The 26191-nt window shown below is 41.7% G+C and overlaps 2 protein-coding genes across 5 annotated transcripts in view; one reads left to right on the top strand and one right to left on the bottom strand.

Moving 5' to 3' along the window:
• The window catches only part of ADIPOR2 (adiponectin receptor 2), an 85185-nt gene extending 67591 nt beyond the window's left edge, over nt 1-17594 (top strand). For all 4 annotated transcript variants that reach the window (XM_042945424.1, XM_042945426.1, XM_042945425.1 and 1 more), the window contains exons 3-8: nt 1619-1738; nt 6576-6747; nt 10070-10256; nt 10516-10703; nt 12777-12970; nt 14751-17594. In XM_042945424.1, coding sequence (XP_042801358.1) covers nt 1619-1738; nt 6576-6747; nt 10070-10256; nt 10516-10703; nt 12777-12970; nt 14751-14879 — 990 coding nt within the window. In that variant the 3' untranslated portion in view covers nt 14880-17594. The remainder of the gene's footprint in view (nt 1-1618; nt 1739-6575; nt 6748-10069; nt 10257-10515; nt 10704-12776; nt 12971-14750) is intronic.
• Nucleotides 17595-21662: 4068 nt separating this feature from the next.
• Nucleotides 21663-26191, bottom strand: part of CACNA2D4 (calcium voltage-gated channel auxiliary subunit alpha2delta 4) — a 112391-nt gene continuing 107862 nt past the window's right edge. The window contains exons 35-38 of the mRNA XM_042945420.1: nt 25555-25672; nt 23787-23899; nt 23374-23456; nt 21663-22339 (exon numbers count right to left, since the gene is read on the bottom strand). Of these exons, the coding sequence (XP_042801354.1) occupies nt 22235-22339; nt 23374-23456; nt 23787-23899; nt 25555-25672 (419 nt within the window). The 3' untranslated portion in view covers nt 21663-22234. The remainder of the gene's footprint in view (nt 22340-23373; nt 23457-23786; nt 23900-25554; nt 25673-26191) is intronic.

Raw genomic sequence — 26191 nt, 5'->3', positions numbered from 1 at the left:
TCAAGTGTTAGAGAAGTTCAGAAAGGGAGGCAGTTGCTATGGATTAGGGCATGATATTCTCTGGTGAAAACTGCTTCTTGATTGAGGGGGATTTGAAAAAGTCTTAAATATTACAGTGGTTTGTAGCCCTCCGAAGAGCCATAGCACATAAACATGTAGTATATCTAGGTTAATAAAATTTTCTGGGAATGGGAGAAGCAAACTAAAAGTGCCTTGGGGGAAAGTGGCAATCATGAGAAACTGGGCACCGAAGGACAGTCAATAAGTTTTAGGTAAGTAATGAAGAGAGGGTGTTTTATAAGTAAGAATTGTAGAGAAGCAGAGTCAAGATAGATTTCTTGGAGAAGATAATTTTTTAACAGTTGAGATTGGGTATGTTACATGTCTTACATGCGTCTTAATACTTAAGCCCCTAGCTTTCTTGAAGAGTAAAGAGTAGGAAACTAAAATCTTAGGATTTCATTTTAAACATGTCCAAATTCAAGTGTTGTGGTAGATTACCTATTGTGCCTACATGTTCATCCTTTACCAGTTTTCTGACTGGAGGTAGAAGGTCATTTCATTTCTTCATGCAGGTATGTTAGCAGTACTATTTATCTTAGCAGACTTATTAGATATGGAATTACCGTTCTCTTGTGCTTTCATTTATTCACTAAGTTGCAGAATATCAGAATTTTAGAGAATAGGGAAAACTGTAGAGATTGTTTAGTTTTAAACTCCTCTTTTAGATTAGAAATGAGGAACTTGAGGCTCAGAAAGGTTGAGAGACCTATATAAAGTTCCATGGATACTAGTGGCAAAACCAGACTTAGGTCTTCTGACTTCTGGTCAGTTGCCCTTCTCACAGTATCCTTCTGTCTAGTAGAAGCTTCATCTGGAAATAGAAGTCTTAATTTTAGTGATTTATTTCTTAAGGTCTAACCAGATTATCATTTCTTTCTTCATTTTGTCAAGAATGTAGAAAGGCAGTGGGTGGGGGGTTTTTACTTTTTCACTTTATTAGTCTTAACCTTAGGCAACTTATTTAACCTTTTTGCCTAATGTTCTTTATATGTTAAATGGGGATAAGAAAACTTATCTAATGATAAAGTGGCTGTCAGGATTAAGTTAGATGGCCTTTATAAAATCCTTTCTTTTATGCTTGGCATATCTTAAGAATTGAGTAAAATTTTTTTCTTTTTTTTCCCCTTTTTTCTCTCTAGAGCACTTACCACATTGCATTACAATTATTTATTTTATACACACCAGGTGGGGTTCCTGGAGATTTTTCCCCTCAGTAATTTCTCAATTTTGTAGTAATAATATGTGAACTGTGAATATATTCTTAAAACAAAAAATGAACCATTCAAGCTACCCCAGGAATTTGCTACTAAAACAAACATAGGAATGTTCTTGTATTTCATTTGTCTGTTAGAGAAGAATTAATTAACTGTTGTTCATTTTTAATAGTCCTAATTCTATAATAAACTGACTTTACTTCCTACATTGTTACTTGTTTGAGGCCTTGCTTTGACCTTAAGAGAGAATTACTTCATTTATAATTTTTCAAAGAAAGTGTATTGATTCTTTCATTTGGCCCTGGTCTCTGTCCCTGACTGTTTCTTTGATTGCCTTACAGATCTCTGAGGAACATGAGTGCAATGATGAAGTTTCTCAGGAAGATGAGGGGTTTATGGGTATATCCCCTCTTTTACAAGCACATCATGCTATGGAAAGAATGGAAGAATTTGTTTGTAAGGTAAGATGACAGTTTCTTGTTATTCCTATGCTATATATTTAACCCTTCCCAAACAGAAACCTTTAAGGAGAGCTGCCTTTGGTTTACTCTGGGGATAATCTGTAGCAAAATGGAGACAGAAACAATATCATGACTTTAACCCTGTTTAAGACAAAATACATTTGTTTGCCTGCAGCAGCCATGATAAGGTTGTGATAAAACTAGAATATCCATCTATTAACAAGTGTTTCCTGATGTAAGTTAACAGAATAGATGTCTTGTTGATAGTTTAGATAAGACAGGATGAAAGTTGTGTGTGTGTGGGGGGGGAGATGATGCCTAGAGATACTGAAGTCCCAAGTGCCTTGAATCTCTTTTGTTATTTGACTGTGATGGCAAATGTGCTAATTTTGCTAAAGATTATTTGGCTAATCAAACTATTCTTTAGATAGAAATTTCCTGGTTTTCATGAACATCCAGGATTTCCAATTTAGCTGGCATGTTTTCAGTCTCTAAAGTTTTTATTCTAACACATTATCTGATTCTTTAAGACCTATTGTGGGGATTTTTTCCTTCTAAATCGGTAACTGGAATTGGGGGTGCTTTCTTAGAGAAAATAGGGACACTGGTAAATTTACAGCTACTTGATAATGTGATCATTAGATAGGGCTCTGACAGATCTAAAGTCACAAGTCAATCTATGTTTGTATGTGTAAATAAATTCATTTGTTAAATATTTCTGGAGAACTCTTGATCATTTAGAGAGAAATTTTTGTGACTCTTAGCTTTTTCATGGGTTTCATGAAACCAAGACTTTTTATGCCTGTGGTCTTGGATCCTGAAAACTAAATTAGGTTTGCTTACATTCACAGTGGTGGTAGAAATAATTGGGGCCAGTTGACTCTAGAATACTATACTTTGGACAAGAGGATGAGAAGAGGACATTATAGACACCCCTTCTAAGATAAAGGGATGGATGAAGAGTGGTGAGGGAGGGGTATAAATATTTATGGGTCTACTTAGAGCCTAGGAAATTTTAATCAGTGTTTGAAAATTGATGAAAAAAAAAACCAAGCAAAACCATAGCAAAAAGCCAAGCAAAACAATGCATTCTTTCTAGTGATTGCTGTCTTAGGAGAATGAATACAAAAGTATATAGAAGATACATTTTGTTTTTCAACAGGCAAATTTGATGGTAAATCTCTCAAAGTTGGATATTTAGTGTCTGGGCCATTACGGATTTTTAATATTTATAGATCAGTGGGGTCCTATTTTCTTTTATTCTTTTTTATTCTCTTTTTCTGAACTAAGAGTAAAGAATAAAGCAAATAAAACTTTCAGTGTGACAGCTAATGGGAGAATAACTAGGGCATTTGTTTGCTCCAAACTATGATTTACTGAAGAAAACTGAATGGAGCACAAAAATTATTACCATTCCCTTATCACCCTCTAGAGTTTGTCTGTGAGAGTGGTCTGAAGGGGCTTCCTGTGACATGACATTCTCCAGGCTTGTTTCACCTGCTGCCGTAGTGCACCTGAGTGTACTTGACACTAGAAAAAATTTTTTTCTTGTATTGGAAGCAAGTAAACAGTATTTAAAATGAAGTGTCCTGTGGCCTTGCTTGTATACTTACTATCCCTTTTGGAAAAGCTTTTCTTATAGGAATAGGGGAAATAAAATCATATAATCTTTATTGAGTGTCTAAGTTTGATCATGGTCTCTTTTTTCCCAGCCTTCAATTAAGAATAAATGTTTTGTGCGTTAATGGTCTAATATGAATCCAGTGGACCATTGCTCAGACATTTCTTCTATGCAGTGCCTTTGTTCTGCTTATAAATGAATATGTATTTGACTAAGCTGTGATCCTATCCTTTTTACTATGGAGAAGTAAAAGAGGATGCCTGTTTGGGTTGGCATTTGGATGGACTCCCAAGTTGAGAATTGAGGTTGCAATGTCAGTTGAATATGACACTAATTTCAGTATAATTATGAAAGTATATCACCTTGGCTCCGTTTAGACCGTTAGAATGTTTGTTTAGAAACAGTGGAGAAAAAAATCACTCTGATATTACAGGCAAATACAACTAGTAAGAAACTCAACATATTCTTTCTGACTGCAGAAAGTGTTCATTTTGACTGTGTGGGATAACACAATAGCACTTTTCATATTGTCACACAGAGCTGTTTGCATATTGTGAACTACGGAGCAGTTGTGAGGATTGATTTCTCTTTTTCTCTCCCTGTTAGCATATAAAATTCTCCCAAAGTGAAACAGAGTAGCATCTTGTAAAGTTAACATTAACAGTAACTATCTTTTTTCAAGTAAAAATCAGATAAAAGAAATTCAGTATCTTGGAATGTTCTCTTTCTCTCCAGAAAGTCCTTATACCAGTAGACATTAAAAATCTAGATTAGTCTTTTGGCATTATTATTATTATTATTATTTTTTTTTTTTAATTTTTTTTTTCAACGTTTTTTATTTATTTTTGGGACAGAGAGAGACAGAGCATGAACGGGGGAGGGGCAGAGAGAGAGGGAGACACAGAATCTGAAACAGGCTCCAGGCTCCGAGCCATCAGCCCAGAGCCTGACGCGGGGCTCGAACTCACGGACCGCGAGATCGTGACCTGGCTGAAGTCGGACGCTTAACCGACTGCGCCACCCAGGCGCCCCGGCATTATTATTTTTTTACTGTATGTTATGAACAAGCATGGAATGGTCAGATTTGCACCCGTAACTGCAGGCCTCACAGTTTGAGTTAGAAGGTGAGACAGGAAGTGGGGAGGCTAGAGAGTGAGTTTCAATAGTGTTAAGAGGGCCACGTCTACTCTTAAATTGTTCTCATTTCCTTTAGAGTTACACAGAAGATCAGTTCTTTTATAAATGTATTTCAGTAAGAAGGATTAAGGATAGCAGAGAACAGGAAGATGTGGAACAAAAGTCATTTTGCATAGTAGAGAGAGAGAGAGAGAGAGAGAGAGAGAGCGCCAAGTTTGTATAGCTTAGCCGTGTTATTTGTCACAAGAACCCTGGGGGATAAGTGTGGGGGTCATTGTCTGAACCTGAAGCCTGTAGGTTGACCACGTACCTGGCATTTTTCCTTGTATCCTTCTGGTTAGTAGAAATAAGTTAGTTGAGGATTAAGTGATCCTTGTGATGTGTACTCTCTGGGCTGAGAGACATTAAAAGAAACAGTGCAGAGGTTGACAAACTTATTTTAAGGAAGAGTACCAAATTCCTGACCCTTTCCTGTTATAGTCTTTGGGGGAGGGACAGTGAAGAAAAGGGAGAAGGGGAGGTGGTGACGAGACTTGAAGGGCAGTGAAGGTTGAGTTTCTTTACCATCTCTCCAGCATGATTGAGGGTGGATTAGTCACTAACTCTTAGGTAGGTAATAAATAGCCTCTGGGGATGGTCAGGATTACATACCACCTGTGGGGTGGATGCTGGGGCTTGCTTTGGGTTATTTCATTTGATCCTTAGGAAGTAATCAAAGTATTGTTACCTTCATTTTATAAATGAGGAAACTGAAGCTTGGTGATTTTCTTTTTCTTTTTTTTTTAAGTTTATTTTTGACAGAGACAGAGTACGAGCATGAGCTGGGGAGGGGTAGAGAGAGAGAGAGGGAGACACAGAATCCAAAGCAGGCTCCAGGTTCTAAGCTGTCAGCACAGAGCAGGGCTCGAACTGTGAGATCATGACCTGGGCCAAAGTCAGACGCTTAACTGACTGAGCCACCCAGGCACCCCTTGGTGATTGTTGTGGTAGGAAGAGAAGGGAGAGGGAGAGATTTTAGCAGAAGACACAAAAGTGATTCTGATATGTTGTTGGGGTCCAGGAGCAAATGTTCAAGAAAGAAATCTTGAGACATCTTTGGTGCAAAAAAGGTGGTTTTATTAAAGCATGGGATAGGACCTGTGGGCAGAAAGAGCTGCATTGGGGTTATGTGTGACTGATTATATACTTTTAAGTTGGGAGGAGGTTAGGGATAGCATAAATCTCTAAGGAATTTGGGAGCAAGATTTCCAGGACCTTGAGGGACTAGCTGCTATTAAGAAAAGATCATTTACTACTGCCTAGTAAAACCACTTGTCATGAGACCCTTCAGATGTGTATCAGTGGGCCATATGCTTGGAGGGTGATTGCTAATATGTATCTTGGGGAGTGGGTAAAGATAAAGAAAGTTTCCAAAGGGATCTTCATATGTTAAAGAAGACTTATAGGATCCTGGAGTTCAGGCTAATGTCAAGTTAAGGTTGCCTTTTGCCTCTAGCAAAGTATTAACATTGAGATCAGCGAGTTCCGGGAAGAAGGCCACTCTGCCTGTCCCAAGTACTTGTCAGTGGGCTGTAAGTTGTAAGGAAATTTACTTTTTTCTTTTGCCTTTGTTCTTTACATCAATTCTGTATACCAACTTAACTATTAATAGGGTTCTGTTGACTGGAAGCCTTACCAATAACATAAACTCAACTATACTGTATTCTTACAATAAAGTAAGCTAGAGAAAGAAAATGTTACCAAGAACATCATAAGGAAGAGAAAATTCATTTATAGGACTGTACTGTAAAAAATCTGCATATAAGTTGACCCATGCATTTCAAACCCACATTCAGGGGTCAACTGTAGTTCTTTTTTCCACCAACAGAAATATTAAATATAAGAACGGTCATATTTAATACCACAGGGAATTTTCAGAGGTAAAGTTTGTTGTGGATAATGAAGGAAGGAGAGTTTGTATATGTGGACCTCTCACCCTGCCTTTAGCCAGACTGAAACCAAGCTTGAAACCACTCCTTTAGGGCAACCAGTGTTGCTATGTTGACACAACCACATACGTATTTGATATTCTTCTTCCAGGTATGGGAAGGCCGATGGCGAGTAATCCCTCATGATGTACTACCAGACTGGCTCAAGGATAACGATTTCCTTTTACATGGACATCGGCCCCCAATGCCTTCTTTCCGGGCCTGTTTTAAGAGCATTTTCAGAATACACACAGAGACAGGAAACATCTGGACCCATCTCTTGGGTATGTAATATCAATGGTGTCAGGAATTAGTGATTCACTTTATATTTTTTTCCCCCATGTATTTGAGGGTTAAGGATAAAACTTAAAATGTATTTGGGACTTGCCATTTTGTTTTCTGAATTTCTAATGATAATTTCTTATTGGTTTACTCTGTGGTTATCCTAGTTTGCACTTTGATTTTATTATAGCTGAGTCATATTTTTCTCTACTTAGATTGTCAGCAGTGTCCTTGAACCAGGCCAAGGCCATTTTGCTATACAAAATGTGTATAATATTTTAATGAACAATGTGAGGAGGGTGGTTATTTAATAGGAATAAGCTGATTTTGGGGGAGCCTACGTGGCTCAGTCAGTTGAGCGTCCAACTTCGGCTCAGGTCATGATCTCACAGTTTGTGACTTCGAGCCCCGTGTTGCTCTCTGTGTTGACAACTCAGAGCGTGGAGCCTGCTTTGGATTCTTTGTCTCCCTCTCTCTGCCCTTACCTGCTTGCACTCTGTCTCTGTCTTTCTCAAAAACAAAAATGAACATTTAAGAAAACCCTGATTTTTCAAAGTCATTACTTAAAATATTCACAATTTTAGTTTCACTTGAAGTAGAATGTGATCTATAATTTTTTTTCCATCATGATTGCATATTAAAGAAAGAGTACAACGAGGGAAGATTAATCTTTTCAACAAATGGTATTCAGGAAAACTGAGTAATTATATGTGAAAGAATCAAGTTGGACCTCTACATCACTCCATATACAAAAGTAACTCAAAATGGATCAAAGACCTAAACTAAAACTATAGAACCATTAGGCGAAAACACAGATGTAAATCTTTGTGACCTTGAATTAGGTGACAGTTTCTTAGAATTGATGCCTAAATTTGGCACAAGCAACCAAATTAAAAATAGATAAGTTGGACCTTCTCAAAGTTAAAAACTTTTGTATGTCAAAGGACATTATCAAGAAAGTGGAAAGATCACCCACAAAATGGGAGAAAATATTTGCAAATCATACAGCTGATGAGGATCTAGTAAATAACTTTCTACAACTAAACAAGAAAAGGACAAGCATCTGAATAGACATTTCTCCAAAGATCTACAAATGGCCAGTAAACACATGGAAAGATGCTGAAGTGTCAACTCTGTTTCAGTTAAAAAAAAAAATGATGCTCAACATCATTAGTCATTTTGGGAAATGCAAATCAAAAACTTTGAAAAATGTAATGAGATACCACTTTATATTCACTAGAATGGCTATAATCAAGAAAATGGAAAATAACAAATCTTGGCAAGGATGTAGAAAAATTACAACTCTCATACATTGCTGGTAGGAATGTAAAATGGTACAGTCTTTATGGAAAACAGTTTGGCACTTCCTCAGAAAGTTAAACTGAGTCACTAGCAGTTCTGCTCCTTAGTTAGGTACTCGAGAATATTGAAAACATATTCATACAAAAACATGTATACAAATGTTTTTTGCAACATTATTTGTAATAGTTGAAAAGTAGAAACAATCCAAACATCTTTCAGCTGGTGAATGGGTAAACAGGATGTGGTATATCCATACAAATGAAGTATTATTTCACAGTAAAAAGAGATGAAGTACTGATATGTGCTGCAGCATGGGTGAGCCTTGAAACATTATGCTAAGTGGCATAATCCAGACTGTATGATCCATACACATGAAATGCTCAGAATGGGAAAATCCACAGACACAGTAGATTGTGGTTGTCTAAGGCTGTGGGGTAATGGGGAGTGGGAGATGAATGTAATAGGTATAGGCTCCTTTTTGGGGTGATGAAAATATTCTGAAATTAAATAATAGTGATGGTCGCATAACATTGTGAATATGTTAAATCTTTTCTGGCTTACCCGATTTGACTTGCATTTCATATCACACATTTGACTTCCATTGTGTCTCCAAGTTCTTGCCTGCTAGTGTAGTGAGAGTGGAATAGAGAATCAAATCCAGCTTGTTGCTGACTTCCAACTCAGGGGTAAAAGATTTATTAAATAGATTGAACAGCCAGTCACATAGCACATGTTTAACTTCTTTTTTTTTTTTTTTTTTTAATGTTTGTTTATATATTTTTATTTTTATTTTTTTTTAACGTTTATTTATTTTTGAGACAGAGAGAGAGCATGAATGGGGGAGGGTCAGAGAGAGAGGGAGACACAGAATCTGAAACAGGCTCCAGGCTCTGAGCTGTCAGCACAGAGCCCGACGCGGGGCTCGAACTCACGGACCGTGAGATCATGACCTGAGCCGAAGTCGGCCGCCCAACCGACTGAGCCACCCAGGCGCCCCAATGTTTGTTTATATTTGAGAGAGAGGGAGACAGCATGTGTGGGGGAGGGACAGAGAGAGAGGGAGCACATGTTTAACTTCTTAATTTCTGTGCCTTCCTTGTGTTAAGTGGCCTTTCCCTAAGCAATAAAAACATGTATCTCATTGTGAAAAAGAGCAGTTGAAAAACTGGTTATGAAATAACATAAATGGGCATAATTTATTGTCCTTCACTTTTGAATCTATTGGGTCAGTGGACAGGACCAGAGAAGCATAATATTCCTTGACACCTATTGGTGGAGGAAAGCTGTATTTCTTGCCAGGGTTTGGAGGTATTAGAATTCATTGCAAAGCAAACATAAAATGGACCTTTGAAAGCTGGACTCCAATATATGTGCCAAAAACTAACTTACTTTCTTTCTCTCTCTTTCTTTCTTTTTCTTTCTTTCTTTCTTTCTTTCTTTCTTTCTTTCTTTCTTTCTTTCTTTCTTTCAGTTTATTTATTTTGAGAAAGAGTGTGAATGGGGGAGGGGCAGAGAGAGAGAGAGAGAGAGAGAGGGAGAGACAGAATCCCAAACGGGCTCTGCTCTGTCAGTGCAGAGACCAGCATGGGGTTCAAACTCAAAATTCATGAAATCATGACCTGAGCCATAATCAGCAGTCAGGCGCTTAACTGACTGAGACACCCAGGTGCCCCACCAAAAACTTTCTAAATGAAATTTTATACTAGATCTAGAGGTAGAAGTGGAATAATTTAGCCTTCTAAGGAGTAGCAGCATTGTATTTTTTTTTTTTTTTGATTATGCTGTTAGATAAATAAGTTACTGTATTCTACAAACTCATTTTTTGAGGCTGAGGAGTATAGGGTACCAACCATGTATGAAGTAGACCAAAATTTTGGATAAGCCTCAGTTATTTGGAACATTTTTCTTATGGAACTTTTGATTTAGATATCATTATGATTGTGAAGGACTGAAAGCCTAATGAATATACAGCACTGTTTCTTCACAAGGATAATCTTTTCTCTCCCCACACTCTTTTCATAGGTTGTGTATTCTTCCTGTGCCTGGGGATCTTTTATATGTTTCGCCCCAACATCTCCTTTGTGGCCCCTCTGCAAGAGAAGGTGGTCTTTGGATTATTCTTCTTGGGGGCCATTCTCTGCCTTTCTTTTTCATGGCTCTTCCACACAGTCTACTGCCACTCAGAAGGGGTCTCCCGGCTCTTCTCTAAGTACGTATCTGAAAGCCTACATTGTAATCAAATATTAGAGTCAGTGGTTAGGGAAAAACATCCAGTAGAGTAGGCAGAATTCTTGATACCATCTGAAGAGAACTTAAAAAAAAATTATTTATTTAGTTTTTAATTTAAAGCAAGCATCCTAGTTTGCCTCTTGGCTGTTACTGCTAGCTCATGTCATAGGGGATTAATTGGAACCTGTAGTGGGCAGTACTTTTTAACATCAAATGGATTTTTTTTTTTCTTAATTTAGACTGGATTACTCTGGTATTGCTCTTCTTATTATGGGAAGTTTTGTTCCATGGCTTTATTATTCTTTCTACTGTAATCCACAACCTTGCTTCATCTACTTGATTGTCATCTGTGTGCTGGGCATTGCGGCCATCATAGTTTCCCAGTGGGACATGTTTGCTACCCCTCAGTATCGAGGAGTAAGAGCAGGTAAGAGATACGGGAGTTTTGCATTGGACATTGATTTATTTATCATTTTATTAAAGGCCTACTTGGCAAGTCTTATGCTGTGTACTTGTGATGCAAATATAAATAAGCCATAGTTTCTGTTCTTCAAGGGCTTTTTATGTAGTAGTGTTCATCAGTTATCTTAAAGCACTAGAGTTTAGGGTATTGTGAGCTTTATGAGCTGATGTATATATTTTGTAATTCACTTGAGTTTATGGCTATATGCTGTCCATAAGGCAGCAAGTGGCTCTGTAACCTTTGTAAAACAATGATTATTCTTAGTCTGTCAGCTTGGAGTATACTTTTTTTTTAGTGATTTGTTCTTTTGTTGTTATCATTTTTTTTTGTTTTGTTTTATATTTTTATTCTAACATGTGTACTGCTTAGGTAAATAAAAACTTCACTCCATACTGATTGTATTCTACTCAAGTAGGCACCATACATCTCTTCTGATGTAAGGATAAAGAGGCTTTTTATATTTAGGATAATGGCTTGTTTAGCTGGAGATCATATGGAAAGCCAAAAGGCCTTGGCTGAGCTTTCCTGTAGAAGTGTGGAGTTCAGAGAGACATGTTTTTGTCTCCCAGTAGCCTGGGGACTCCTTGTAGCCAGAACCATGTCTTCAGTTTTCTATCCACAGTGCCAAGCCTGGTGCTGAGAATGAACAATTAGTAGTAAAAGGAATATGTTTTCTTTTGACCTTTAAAAAAACAAAAACAAAACATTGAGTATTAAAATCCAAGCTGCGGTTCTTCTACGGTTACCTAGAAGGTTAGAAGTTAGAATTTAACTTCTTGTTAATGACCACTGTTAGCAACAGTCTACCGACTTCCCTTTTTAAGTGATTATATGAGCAGATAACCAGTGGTCAGGATTGGCGTCCAGTAGTACTTAACTGTGGTGCTAAGCCTGCTTAAGCATGTGAGATAAGAAACATTCTGCTGTGATACAAATCAGAAGAACCAAGTTCCTGAGGTTCTGACTTCCAAGAATGATAGGAAAGACCAGTAGAGCCTTTATTTAACACGTAGTTAGGGAAATAACAAGTGAAACAGGATCATGATGATTTTTCTTCTGTGAGGAGTATTGCCATTTTCCTCTTCTCTTGGAGATGTATGTGTATACATATATTGCTGCATACCAGCAGTGTATTTGGTAATGTCCAAAGCAAGCAATATGCCTCCTGTATTTTGAGAGTTAAAGATCATTTTTAACTGTGTCAAAATGTAGGAGCAGTTACTGGCTGCTGAGAGGTGTTCCTGTGGTGTTTTGATGGACACAGATTTGTGTATATATTCATAACTTCACACACATATAAATTACTCAGCTTTTTACAGACTTTTACTTAACATTCTATTTATGACAGTCTAGTAATTTTTACTTTGTTTTAGTTCACTTAAAAAAAAATTTGTTGATTGAGATCACTTAGTTGATCTTATAACCTAGGTCCTATCCAGAAGTTTGAAAAACACTGCTATAAATGATCTGGAAAGCAGTAGGGCTGTGGTGGAGTGATTCTGATAGATTTCTGTACCAGATTGGTACTTTTTGGGCCTGGGAGCTTTCAGGAGCAGTCGTGCCCTCCCCTCCGCCCAGTTGCCACCTCCACCCTTTCACTCTGCTTAAACGCCAGGAATATCTGGTGTTTCACAGGGAAGATAAAATATGTAAAACTGCTCTGTTTTGCAATCTTTGTCTATAAACAGGCAACATTTAGGGAAGTTTAAACAAACTCCTAGAACTGTCTATTCCTGAAACCCTTAGCAACACAATTCTGTACCCTTTGAGGACTGCTGACTTGTTAAACTAAGCATCTCTTAGCGGGAGGCTCCTTGCATTTGTAAATAGATCTGTCTTTTAGAACTTAGCTGTGCTGTCTGGTGTGGCAGTGTCCAAGAGTTTGAAGAACCTTTTTCCTTTCAAACAAGAAGCCAGTGTTGCATCACACTTGAAATATTCAGTTTGTAGAATTACTAGTACTGTGTTTTAATATTGACTCCTTCTTCCTTATTTCTCTTCTGCATTTTTGCTTTATTCTGTTCTTATGATTGCTAGGAGTGTTTTTGGGCCTTGGCCTGAGTGGAATCATTCCTACCTTTCACTATGTCATCTCGGAGGGATTCCTGAAGGCTGCCACCATTGGGCAGATTGGCTGGCTGATGCTGATGGCCAGCCTCTATATCACAGGCGCTGCCCTGTATGCTGCCCGCATCCCTGAACGCTTCTTTCCCGGCAAGTGTGATATCTGGGTAAGTATGATCAGGGGCAGTTAGTGTATATACATACATATCTGTTAGTTTGTTATTGGAAGACCGGGGAGTGAAATAATTGAAAAAGTTTTAGACTAAGAACTGAGAGACCTGTATTCTAGTTGTAACTATCCCTCATTAGTGTTTCTCTGGATAAGTACAGTGATGACTTCTGAGCACTAACTTGGTGTTGGCATGGTAGTGAGTTATCACTTTACATAGATTACCTCATTTAATACATCGGCCGTATAAGGTATGGCAACTTTTATTAATGTTTTCATTTTACAGATTAGGAAATGTGGTTTAGGGAGACTAGCAACATTAGGACAAGTTACTCCTGGGTGGTAGGAGCAGAATTTGAATCAGGCTAGTCTGATATCAGAATCTGTGCTCCTGTATACTACACTGAATTGGCCATGCATTTAGTTTGTTTTGGTTTCCTCATTTGTAAAATGAGGGTGATAGACTAGAGTTTTTACCAAAGTCCTTTTTGATACTAAAACACAGTGATTTGTAATGAGAGATTGAGTGTGTATATGTGTGTTTGGTTACAATAGGAGGTAGAGTTAACTAGATTGTGGTTAAGAGAGAAGGAAAAAGGGATGGAAAAGAAATAGAAGGGACCAACAGATGGAAAATTTTATAACTGAAATTGGCCTGAAACATTTTCAATAGGTATAGAATTGGAGTGTTGCTGGATATGAAGTCTGACCTTTGGAATTCTGTTCCTCAAACCTGTTGCTGATTATTGTAGGCTAAGTTGATCACCTAGTCTTCAAAGTTTAATTTAGCCCTCCTAAAATGAAGATAATACTAATTTAGGCAATCTTTCAGGTTCAAATTAGTTAATTTATCTTTTGGAGATTGCCTCATCATCATTTTGATGTTGATTATGGAGATAATTCTCCCCCCACTTTTGGGAGAATGAATCCCCATTGGTTTCCTAGGAAGCCTTTCTTGGGATGTGATTTGTGGGTACTTCTAGTTTACACCTTTAAAATCAATATCTTTCCCTTGATGAATACTGTTTTTGCAACTGTACTTTTTCATTTTGAGAGTATAATGAGAGAATAGTGTAATTTTTGAAGTGATGTTTGGTGCACTGAGCAATTGATAACCCCTTTTAAGAAATGAACTAGCATTCAAAAGAACAGATTAAGTCAGAAAAAAACACCACATGCTTATAGACCAATTTCTTATTTGAGAAGGAATTAAAAGTCCCTGGCTTCCCTAGTCTTTTGATAGAGTATGTTCATGTAATTCCAGACTCTTAGAGCTGAGCAGACATATGTTTTGACCTTCTACCTAATCCTAGAAATCCCTGTAGTTTTTCTGGGAGAGAGCAACATTTAAATGGCCATAGCCCTGGTGCTTTATTCAGTCCATGATAAAAATCTCTATCAGCAATGAGAAAAACCTCCCCATGTCTAACTGCTGTCCATTGCTGGGCAAGGAGGAATCCTTGGGCCTTTGATGTCTGTTGGCAAGAGTATGTGTATGTCATTTGCCTCTGAGTTCACCAGATACTGCAGTGTTACGTGTGCAAATCTTCATGGTTAAAACTTAGTGGCAGCACCTTGATTTCTTTGGGGATGGCTAGCCTTCGGTTCAGCAGAATGTGATATGCCTAATGGATGTTCCAAGATCTGTGGACACTTCGAATTTAAGCTCTGTCACCTCCGTTCCCTGCCCTGCTCAGCACAAATGATCTGAAGACTCTTTAGCAGACTTTAATAACGAATGGATTTCTCTCCCCCTCCCCACTCCCCCTTGCCTCCAGTTTCACTCTCATCAGCTGTTTCACATCTTTGTGGTTGCTGGCGCTTTCGTTCACTTCCACGGTGTCTCAAACCTCCAGGAGTTCCGTTTCATGATCGGCGGAGGCTGCAGTGAAGAAGATGCACTGTGACACCTTCCAGAAGCCAGGGATTGTGACCCTGAACCAAGGCCTGTGGTACCTGCAGGCCTCTCTTACTGGCCATCGATGCCAGTGCCAGAGGAGCCCCAAAACTTTGACAGCCTCATGGGCTTTGTGATGCCCCTGGGGCTCCACCTGGTACATGGCTGAGAAGAGAAAAACAAAAATAAATCATACCTCAAAGGATGGAGTGCATCAATTTGGAGAAAAGGAGAAATGGCCCAGACCTTGACTTATACTTGGGATCTATCAGTTGAGGGCTCTGCAAGACCCTTGGCAAACTGGCTTCTGATCCGTGTTCATATTTATTTGTAGAAGATGGGAAAACAGTTTAGCTGGTGGTTTGTTCTCCCTTTCTCTCTCCTTAAATCAGTAATACAAACAAATTTAGGTGAACATTTGTATCCTATTAAAGGGTGGGAATGTGATTTTAGATGCTCTTTTGGGAGAACAAAGAAATTAATGTAAATAAGATTTCTAACTTACTGTTTAAATAAGAATTTATATAAATGTTTAAAACATAGGGGTAGGGGAGGGAAGGGAATTTTTGTATAGAATGAAACATGCAAGTACCACACACTGTTTCAATTTTGCACAAGGTGACTGTAGGAGGTTCAGGTGATGGCCCCAGAATGTATAATGCCTTGGTACACCAAGGTGCCTTCTAAAGGCTGACATACCTTGGACCCTGGGGGGCAGAAAGTACAGCCCTAATCCAGTGATCACATGACCACTCTCATGTCTGAGAGCTTTTGAGAGTCCTGTGGTAGAGGGAAGCTGTATGTGTTTTCTCAGTGGAAGCAGCACGTGAGGCTAACAGGATGTGTTAGATAAAGGCTCTAGTTAAGGTATCATTTGAGAGACTGACTGGTTGTGCTGATAGTGACCCCTTCTAAAAAGTAGAGCCATCTACTTGGGAAAATCAGTTATGCCAGCAAAGGGGTAGTGGAGACAGTAGGAGGAGCTCTGGAAATGTTCTGATCTAATTACTTCCTGGCATCCTATTCAATTTTGTGGTGATTTTTATCTGATTGAAGGGATGTGAGTTTTCCATATCCTTGCTATAGAGCTCTGGAATGTCCTAGAAATTTCCTTCTGTTAAAGTCACTGCCCTAACTACCTTTCTTCCTCCTGGGAATGTAAGTGGACCTTTCCCTGGCATCACAGTTTCTGGCATGGAGCCAGCTACAAAAGAGATTCTGACTTGTCCAGGTGCCTCCTGAGCTCATTTACATAGGTTGGAGAATGCTTCCTTTAGATCAGGAAAGATGAATTTCACCTCTAGCATCGCTTAGTAAGCCTAGTTTGTGATACACATATCAGCTGTCCTTCGAACAAGAAGGCCAGTGGAACTCTTATAAAAGCAAAGTCCAGTACCCACCATGGAGTTTTCAGTATTCTCTGAACCCCAGTTTTGGGGGATAGCATGATGGGAAGTTTTAAAAGAAAGTTGTTTGTTACTGCCAGGGAATCTGGTACAGTCCTTAAGCTGTATCTTTAAAGAGCTGCCAGGAATAGAAAAATGAGTTTTCGTGCCCCAGAGGTACCCTCAGGGAGAGTGGTAGGGGAAGGTTCTGGTTCATAGAACCCTGAGCTTGGCTCATAGGCAAACCACCGAAATAGCACTTGAGTCTTAGGTTACTTGCTATCATCCAAGACTCCAGGTGATTGAGTTACACCCTGGGGATTGTGGGCTTTAGAGGGAAACATTGAGGCCCTGAGCACAGGGACTGGCACCAAATAGGTGCTTGGGAATATGGGGAGGGCCTCCTTTTCAGTAATGAGTTTCCTTGGTCATTATTCTCCTTTCTCTCCCCTTCCAATCTCCAGCAAAAGCTGGGAACCAGGAAGAAGGACTCCACTGGTAGAACTTGGAAGGAACTTGAGTGTTTTGGTTCTGAATAAGGTAACTGCCCTGGGTGCTAGGGGACCCAGCAAAAGACTGAGTGGGTGAACTGGTGCAGTGCCTGACAACATAAAGAACAGTATTACTCCCTTTGAGGGAACGGTCCAGCAGGTCAGTGGCCATCGGGAAGAAAGCTCACTTAGTCTCATGGAAGCAACAGCACATATCAGAAGCCAGACTTGCTCTTCGGTCATGCACTTCGGGATACAGGGTGTAAGATGCAGCCCTGTAACAACACCAACAGAAGTAGCAGTTTCCGGGCCCAGTCACCCCACACCCCAAAGGAGGAGCTGAATCTGGTTCAATATAGCACAAACTGTTAGGAAAATGAAATTAACATCAATGATGCGTAATCCAGTAAAAATCTCCCTCTTTAGGGTGTGTGTGCGCGCGTGTGTGGGTGTGTGCGCCCATTTATATGTGTGTGTCTATGTGCAACTCACTACCAGTAGCCTCACTATGCACTTGGTCTTCACAGTGCTTGCTGAGAACTCTCACCAGGTTGGCGCCTGAATGCCTTACTCTCAGCATCAGAGGCTTGCTTGCTCTGTGCAGATTTTTAATTTTCTTTGTTGGCCCTAGGCTGGTTAGGACCTCTACAGCTTCATTCACCATTAAATAGTGGCCTTTTTCAGTATTTTCCCCTTCCCCCTTTATAAATTGCTGAAGCCACAAAGCACATTTTTGGGGATCATAGAAGGTTGGGGTTCCAGAGAGGCCTCTGTGTGATGGTTCCATTCATCATGGGATTTCCCTTACTTGCTGTATTCTCAACTTCTAATAAAAAGAACCAAATGGAATATGAACTTTTGTTGTGTACTTTTTTACTGGTTCAGCTTACCTCCCTTGAAGCCTTAATTTAGACACTGAAGCTTATCTTCAGAGACTTCTCATTCTCAGTGTATAAGTCAAAGTATGCCCAACTCACTTTTCCTGACCTTTCTTAAACTTTCATGACAACTGGGACCAGGTTAGAATGGAGGGGAGAGCTAACTCCAAGGCCAGTTCTCAATTTATGGTTAAAGTTTATAAGAATAATACCTAACATAATGGACACTTCATGGGAAAGTTTCTGTTGAAGGACTCTTGACATTTCAGATACCTTTAACCACCTCCCTGTGAACAGATCAGTATTCCCTCATTTCCTGGATGAGGAGACTGAAGCTCAGAAAGGCCAGGTCTGAGTCTCTTGTGCCAGCACTCTTCACAATAAGAAGAAAGTTTGGGTTAAATAGTCTCATGTGTGTTGACTTAAAGGTTTTGGGATTTGTTAACCCTTTGTGTAATTTACAAAAGAGGAATCCCAACCCCTTTGCCTTGGGTAAATTGTTTTGCAAGGGGAATTTCCAATATTTGAATTCTCATTTTTAAGTATAGATCTAACTTTAGGGTTTCCCTATATATTATCTGTGTATAGAACACTGGATTGCATTCTTTTCTAAGGCCTTTTAAAAAAAAACACTTGGTTTTTTCCTAGTCTTTTGCTAAAAACGGTCTATATACTCCCTTTCTCAGGTGATTTCTGTGGATATTATAAAGGAAATAAAGGATAAGTTTGAATTTTGACTTTATAGACTGCTAGGGCTCTGAGTTCCCTAAAGAAGCTCCTGGCAATGTTGCTTTAAAGTTATCCCAGAAATAATATCCTTGTCTCTAGAATATTGTGCTTCAGTTACAGCACATTCTGTATTTTTCTTCCCTCACTGGTCATGAACTATTGACCACTGCTCCCTGTTTCCTAATGTGCAAAGTTTTTCTGCCTTCAACTTTTTGACTTGGTGGAAACAAGGTCAGTTTGCCTCTTGTAACTTCTACTTGTGATGGCCTAGGGGAAACTGAGGAAACAGGGAATCTAGCTCTACGAACATGAAAGCCTCTCATTATGGCCCACTACCATCCCTTGCCTTGGCTATGCTTACCTGAAAAAAGAGGTAGGTTAGAGTTAGGTTCTGCCATTTGCCAGTGACCTAGGAAGAGTCGTTTTATTTTCCTAATGCGCCTTTTCTCACCTGTTAAAATGGGCTTATATTCTTTGCATCTTTCACTGAGATTAACATTTCTCAAAGTTTACATAGTGATTGGCTGGCATTTCTGCCAAACTCTTACTCTGATTCCTCCCTTTTGTCACCCTCTTCCCTGTATTTACTTTTCTGGCTTTAAGATATGTCCATTTCCTTGTCCTCCTAAACCAAAACTTCACTTAGCATTATGAAGTAGTGAACTCTTAACCTGAAAGCACTTCTATTAAAATGTACAAAATTATTAGGTGGATCTACTGGTTAATGTATCACTGGTACTGAGAAAGGATCTGAAAGCAGCTTTGAGTTACTGGTCATCCAAAGGCGTGCAACATTGTAAAGAAATGTCAAGATTCTGTCTTCCAGAATCTTGTTCTTTATTAAATGACTTTGGTTTTAACTTTGTTCCTCTGAAATCAAAGTGATGGCTCTTTAGCTTGGGTTAGGCTGCCACCTGCTGTCCTTTATTCTGTTAAAAGAAGAAAGGAATAGTTTTGACCTCAGGAGCTCAAGAGAACATTCTGTTCTGCCAGGCGAGGAACAAGGCTAGTTATCAGAAGTAGTTCATTCCTTCCATTGGTTCTAAAAGTGATTTCCCAATTTTACGGTCTCCTCTTGGCCATGCAGAGGCATGGGGATGAAGCAGACAAAACAAGGCCAGGAGCTGCCCGGCACTTCTTTTTTTTCTTTTAATTAATTTTTAATTTTTTTTTTTAAAATTTTTTTTTTCAACTTTTTTTATTTATTTTTGGGACAGAGAGAGACAGAGCATGAACGGGGGAGGGGCAGAGAGAGAGGGAGACACAGAATCGGAAACAGGCTCCAGGCTCCGAGCCATCAGCCCAGAGCCCGACGCAGGGCTCGAACTCACGGACCGCGAGATCGTGACCTGGCTGAAGTCGGACGCTTAACCGACTGCGCCACCCAGGCGCCCCTAATTTTTTTTTTTTATTTTTGAGAGAGAGAAAGAGAGCGTGAGCAGAGCAGGGGCAGAGAAAGAGGGAGTCAGAGAATCTGAAGCAGGCTCCAGGCTCTGAGCTGTCAGCATAGAGCCCGACGCGGGGCTTGAGTTCATGAACCATGAGATCATGACCTGAGCTGAAATCAGATGCACACTTAACCAACTGAGCCACCTGTTCACCCCCACTGCCCCAGTACTTCTAATCTTGGTTTTTAAATTATATAGCTGAGATGGTTGATAAATTTGCCTGAAAATGCTCTCCCTGGTTGGGCAGGGAAGACAGGCCTTTCAAAAGACAGGCTTGCTGTTTTAGGGAGAAAGACAAGCAGCCTGTGTCTGGGAGTTGGTAGTAGAGGTTGGATCCTGTTGGAGGCCAGAAACAGACAAAGAAAGGCAGAGGGAAGGCCATGGGTCCTGGTTGGGGGGGGGGGGGGGGGGCAGGGGGGTGTTGCTGGAGCAACAGTTAGGAAGTGTTCATGTTGCCATGCCTGTCACAGTAAAGTCTTATCATGAAGGTGGTGGCAACCGAGGGGGCTGGAGAAAGGGTTCCCTGATGCTTTCTTTAACCACCTGTGCCAGGCGGACAGACACCTGTGATCTTTGCCTGTTATTCTTGGCATCCGAACTGTCATATCTTGCCCCCACCTTCACAAAATGAGGGAATAGAATAATAGTAGTTAACATGTAATTCATGCTTACTATATGCCCAGCACATTACATGAATATCGCATTCAAACTTCATAAACCTCTTTCAGTAATTGGCAGTCAATTTTCAACTCTGTGCTTCTATAATATGGAGCTAATAGCAGTACCTACTTCAGAGGGTTGTTGTGAGGATTAACTGAGTCAATACCTGTTACTTACTAGGTACCTGTAAGCCTTGGCCATTCCTAGCATTATTTTGCCACTTAAAGTGGCTGAGCAAGTGAGCTTGAGTCACTGTCTTCTCTGAGGCTCGATTTCTTCAACTATAAATGGGGCTGTTAATGCCTACCTCGCAGGCTTGTGAGACTAAATGGTGAAAACAACGTCATATAATCAATAATACAAGGCATGTTACAAACACTGCAATGAACAAGGCCATACAGAGTCAGCCTACTCTAGGGAAATGGCACTATTTGCTGGTGGGAAGCTTGTACTCTGAATTGTGGAGGACTGGAAGGAAGGGTTCCCTGAGGTCCTGCATGCTGTCTGTGCCTGTCATGGGATTTGGCTGGACCTCCTTATTGGAGGTTGGTTAAATTTAAAGATCTGAGGCCACCTAAAGATTTCTACATGGTTCTATCTTTAATATTGCTCTCACAGTGGAGACTGCTGTCTCTCAGGAGCCAGGTCTGAGGGAGAAGGAGGAGGAAGCTCCAGGGCCTTGACACTCCTGCGGGGAGTTGTGCATGTGGGGAGTAAGTTCTTAGCTAGCTAGAGCTCCCCTCTCAGTGGACTTTGCTTTGCATATTGGAATGTTCCCCGAAGTTCCATCCCAAGGGATAGAGTCTGGTAATGTCTTGCACCGATTAGTGGCTAGAAAAAGACTGCCATGGGACCTGGACCTCCTGCGGAGTCTGGAGCTACCCCTCAGGAGACCCCCTCACCAGTCCACTGTGAAGGACTGTTCTTTTTTCTGGGACCTCTATGCTTGGCTACAGCTACATCTATACTTACGCCACTTACATCACCTTCTAGTGCAGCAGCTGTATATTTTACCCTATTGGCTTTTTCTTAGATACAAAAGTTCCTGTATGTTAGAGCTTTGTAAAGACATTTTTAGAAGTTTTTTAATGGCAATAGTTTGCATATACCACAGTAATATAAAAGGATTTAATACCTGTAGGAAAAGAGTTTTTCCCATTACTATTTACTTTCCTGCCTTCTCTCTGTCTCTTTTTCTCTTTCTCTCTGTTTCTCTCTCACATGCACACACACAACTTTTTTAAGTAGCAGCTAGGAAATTGAGCTACCCTCTACCATGCATCTCATTTTGAGAAAGCTGTATTTCAGGTTGATGAAGTATGTTCTTCATCTCATTTTCTGCTGTTGGCCTCATTCTGCCCTCTTTCTCAGTACCTTTAAGTTCTTGGATTCTTCCAAAGTCCAACCAGGTTCATTAGAAACAGCTGACCCTTGGCTGGGTCTGGACTTCCGGAAAATAGATGGAATTGAATTCTTTTGTCTTGGTCCAAGTTGAGCTCATGCTGGGCTCCTGAAGAGGAGGTAGGAAGGATGGGAGGATGCCCATCGAGACTTGGGGTGGATGGTACTAGACACCCTGGAAGGTCTTTGAGAAGTGGTTTCTGGTTCTGTCCAGGAAGCTCAGGAGGCAGGGACCATTAGCCTAAGATTGAGATGAACAGTGACCTGGGTGATAACCCAGGTGTAGTGAGGTGGATCCCACACCAGTTGTTGACTCTTTAGAATATCTCTGCAAGGACCATCTCATCAAAACAGAGGTCAGATTGGGCAGGTGTCACCGCAGCAACTGGGGTGGAAGGACCCAGGCACACAGAGGCAGCAGGAGCATGGGGAGTGAGGCTGAGAGGTCCGAGGTGCCACCACAGTCCTGGGCATTTTCCTGTGAACCCAGAGCAGAGATGAAAGGGTGGCATTCAAGATGAGGCAACCATCCCCAACAGAGGAGACAAGGAGTAGGGAGGAGGGTCTCTGGGACTAATAGGAACCAAAAACCTAGAGTAAGAGGGAAGTTCCAGAAAATGGAAGAAGCACTGCCACCTTTAGGCTGTTTGCCTTGTAGGGAAAAGTAGAGGCTGTACACTCAGCCCCAAACTGGGCTCAAGCCTCTGCTTGTCCCTAGTCTTGGAGTGGCTGTGGGGCCATGCCTTAGAATGACTTTAGGGAAGCCATCAACTCTGGAAGCTTCTTTGAGGTGGATAATTTGTGGCAGTCATAGTCAGCAAAGACAATACTATGTATAAAGCACCCAGGTTAAGTCCATAAGCTAAAAGCACCTTACATAGTGGGTGCTCAATTAATGTTGGTCACCATTAGTATTATGCACACCATTAGTTTCTTCTATCTGATCAGATCATTTGGAGCTAAGTGCAGTAGTAAGAACAGCAATATGGGGGGGCGCCTGGGTGGCGCAGTCGGTTAAGCGTCCGACTTCAGCCAGGTCACGATCTCGCGGTACGTGAGTTCGAGCCCCGCGTCAGGCTCTGGGCTGATGGCTCAGAGCCTGGAGCCTGTTTCCGATTCTGTGTCTCCCTCTCTCTCTGTCCCTCCCCCGTTCATGCTCTGTCTCTCTCTGTCCCAAAAATAAATAAACGTTGAAAAAAAAAAAATTAAAAAAAAAAAAAAAAAAGAACAGCAATATGGGGAAGCTGGATTTTAAACCACTGAGGGCCCAAACCCTGGGAAATTTGGCCCTCCTTGTAAGAGTATCCTTGGCTCCTGGTTTAGTATTTGAATGACACAGGGGCCTAAATGTAAATGCACATGCACAAATGTATTCCACAGAGATCACGTGTACGGTTATGTTCATAAGTGTCCAGAAGCACTCCTATCTGCAAGTGCCTTAGCACAGTCCCGGAGCTGAGGATTTGGGGATGAAGACCAAGCCCCGCCCCTTATCTCCCCTCCAGCCCTCACCTCTGGATGGAAGGCATGGCAAGAATCTGGTCTCCTGCGAAGCTTCTGGGAGCGCATCCTGTCACACTTGACAGAGGCATTATGTGAAGAATTCACTGTTAAGGTGAACACCTCATGACAGGAATGGATTCTGGAGATTCTAGAGACTAAGTTCAGGAAGAACCTCCCCTTGGTGGGACCAGCTGTCTTGCAAGTGGCTTCTAAGGTCAGAGGCAGTACCCAGGGGTGGGGGGTGGGGGGGTCAGAGTGGGGTGGAAGGCTGGAGAACAAATCACAATGCTCTGTGGGGGAGGGTGGGATGCTGATGGTGAGGGAAGCTGGCCTCGGCTTCTCAAAATCTGAGCCCCTCAGTGACATCTCCTTCACCTCCACCGTTCCCTCAGCCGGCATATCGTGGAGGATTGGAAGGATATATTTGACTTCTGTAGCCTCCTGCAGGATTAGTGGGAAGATGCTACAGTCACAGGTGGGGTCTGTCACCAGGAGGAGAAGGTTACTACTGGGAATCTGTTGCATCACAAATATCCTGCAGCAGAGAGAGAGATGGGTCATGAAACTTCTCTATGGCAAGCATCACATTGAGTTTCTAGGGAGAGAATTTCTGGAGACTTAGTGTGGAGTTGGGCTGGCAGAGGAAGGAACAGAAACATGAGGCAGGTCAGATCAGGGGCAACTGCAGGGACAGTCCTAGGCAAGGAACTCAGGCGTTTTGGCTTATTTTACCCACAAGCCTTTGCAGTTGTACTGCTCCTTTCTAGCAGATCAGAGGTGAGGAAGTCCAAACTGGGACATTCTGAGAGTGAAAGGAGTTGTTATTAATATATGCAGGGACAACAAGCATAAATCAAGACTGTCCCAAGCAAATAGGGATGTGTGGCTGTCCTTGCTTTGGATGATGGCGGAGGCAGGCCTTGTTGGGAAGATGCAGTGCTCAGGCTTGGCCACAAGGTGGCACACACAGCACACCTGCACCCAGCCCCGGAGCCCCACCAGAGGGAGGGAGTGAAGGATTAGGGAAAGCTTGTTGTGCACTAGGCCTGGCGCATTATATAACAGTAGCTGCCACTTCTTGAACATTTCCTATTGGGGTGGATGATTTTACACACACATGCACACACACACACACACACACACACACACACGTGCGCGTATATATTTAACTTTCACCATTCTGTATGAGGTTGGTATTATTCCTGTTTGTAGCTGAGAGAACAGGCTAGAAGTGGTTAAATAACTTGCCCAAGATTACACAACTAGGAAGTAGCAGAGTTAGTTTTTTAACTCAAATCTGTCTACTCTAAAGTCTTTGCCTTATACCATACCATTTACTTTATCCTCATAACAAGACTTTGAGATAAATAACAATATTTCCAAGAAAGCTGCTGTGGTGAGATTAAAATCCCAGGCATTGCACACTAGTAGGTCTGACTATCTCACACCACAGTCTGAGGTGCTACACTATAAAATAATTTGCTTGAGGTCTAGGGCTCTAAGGTACATCTTGGGAAGCCCCTGGTAATGGCAGGGCTTTTTGGGAGGTCCTTGAGGTCGGGGTGGGAGTCAGCAGGAGAGAGCTTTCTGTCAGGCCTCCCTGCCCTCCTGGGCCAGGGCTTGGCAGAGCTGGTCAGATCTAGTGGTCTGTACAGGGGAGAAGGCCTGAGTCTAGGCAGGGCCACACACAGGCTCCAGGCCCAGGAGTGGAGAGGCCAGGTGACAACGCTACGAGCCCTCTTCTAGCCCACCCACTCCTGAGAACACCTTCAAGCTTGCCAGTTTCTCTGTACAGAGATTTCTGAGGGAGAGCTGACTGGTTTCTTTCCTCAAAGCTATCCTTGACTTCCAAGGGCTTGCAGATGCAGCCAAGCTTGCCTGGCCCTGACACTGAGCTGCTGTGGGCTATGCAGGTGTGAGTGAGACCCACACTGAGGGGGTCACCGAGAGAGGTTGTGGGAGCCTTTCTTCTGTGTGGCATGACTTGGGAGGCTGTGGTGGCGCAGGTGGGCCTGGATCTGGCCTCTGGACCAGCTCTTCCCAGGTTCCCTAAGACAGCACACGGAACCGATCAGCGCCCCCAGCTGGCTTGCCCTCTGCAACAGCCTGTGTTTCCTTCACTAAGGCAAGTGAGAAGCAAAGACCCTGGGAGCATGGCTGGGGACCCTGGGAGCTGCCCTTGGGTCTTACTTCTGGCAGGCCCCACACTCGATGGCCCCGTTGGTCTCCTGGATGGCCGTCTGGTGCACAAACACGGGGTACTGTGTGTCACAGGGCTGCAGCATGTCCTGTTTCTTGTGCTTGTGGGCTGCAGAGAGACAGAGTCACACATGGGTAATGGGGTGTTGCTGAATTGGGAGGGCCTCAAGAAGCCATGCCTGTGGGGGTCTCTGCTTCAGCACTGCCAGGGCAGGTGCAGTCCCTATGCAATGAAATGCCCCTTTGTCCATGTGCATGCAGATGGCCCCCTTGTCAGAAGTTCTCAGGGCTTGTAGAGGAGAGGTTGGGTGGGAGGAAGACAGGGAAGGAAAAGGAACAGAATAAATGGAGCAAATGATATCACAGTGGAAAGGGCAGCAGAGAAGGCGTTGGGGGCCTCAGCTCTCAGTTGTGTGTGATTAGCACACTAGCCCTGTGACCTTGGAAAAAACCACCTCCTCTCTTTGGAAGCCTGATCCTCAATGTAAGCTGGTTGGTTGGGAGGAGGGGTGGAAGTGGACCCCTTGAAGGTGCCCATGAGCACTGACATCCAGGATCCGAGAGGTGAGCAGTAGGAGTGCCAAGGGGTGGCTGTGGGAGACTTTGGTCCCTTAATGCTATCAGCCCT

The sequence above is a fragment of the Panthera leo genome, chromosome B4 (assembly GCF_018350215.1).
Source record: "Panthera leo isolate Ple1 chromosome B4, P.leo_Ple1_pat1.1, whole genome shotgun sequence".
NCBI classification, from domain to species: domain Eukaryota; kingdom Metazoa; phylum Chordata; class Mammalia; order Carnivora; family Felidae; genus Panthera; species Panthera leo.
The sequence above is the reverse complement of the archived record's forward strand: the minus strand, read 5'-3'. Positions and strand labels throughout refer to the sequence as shown.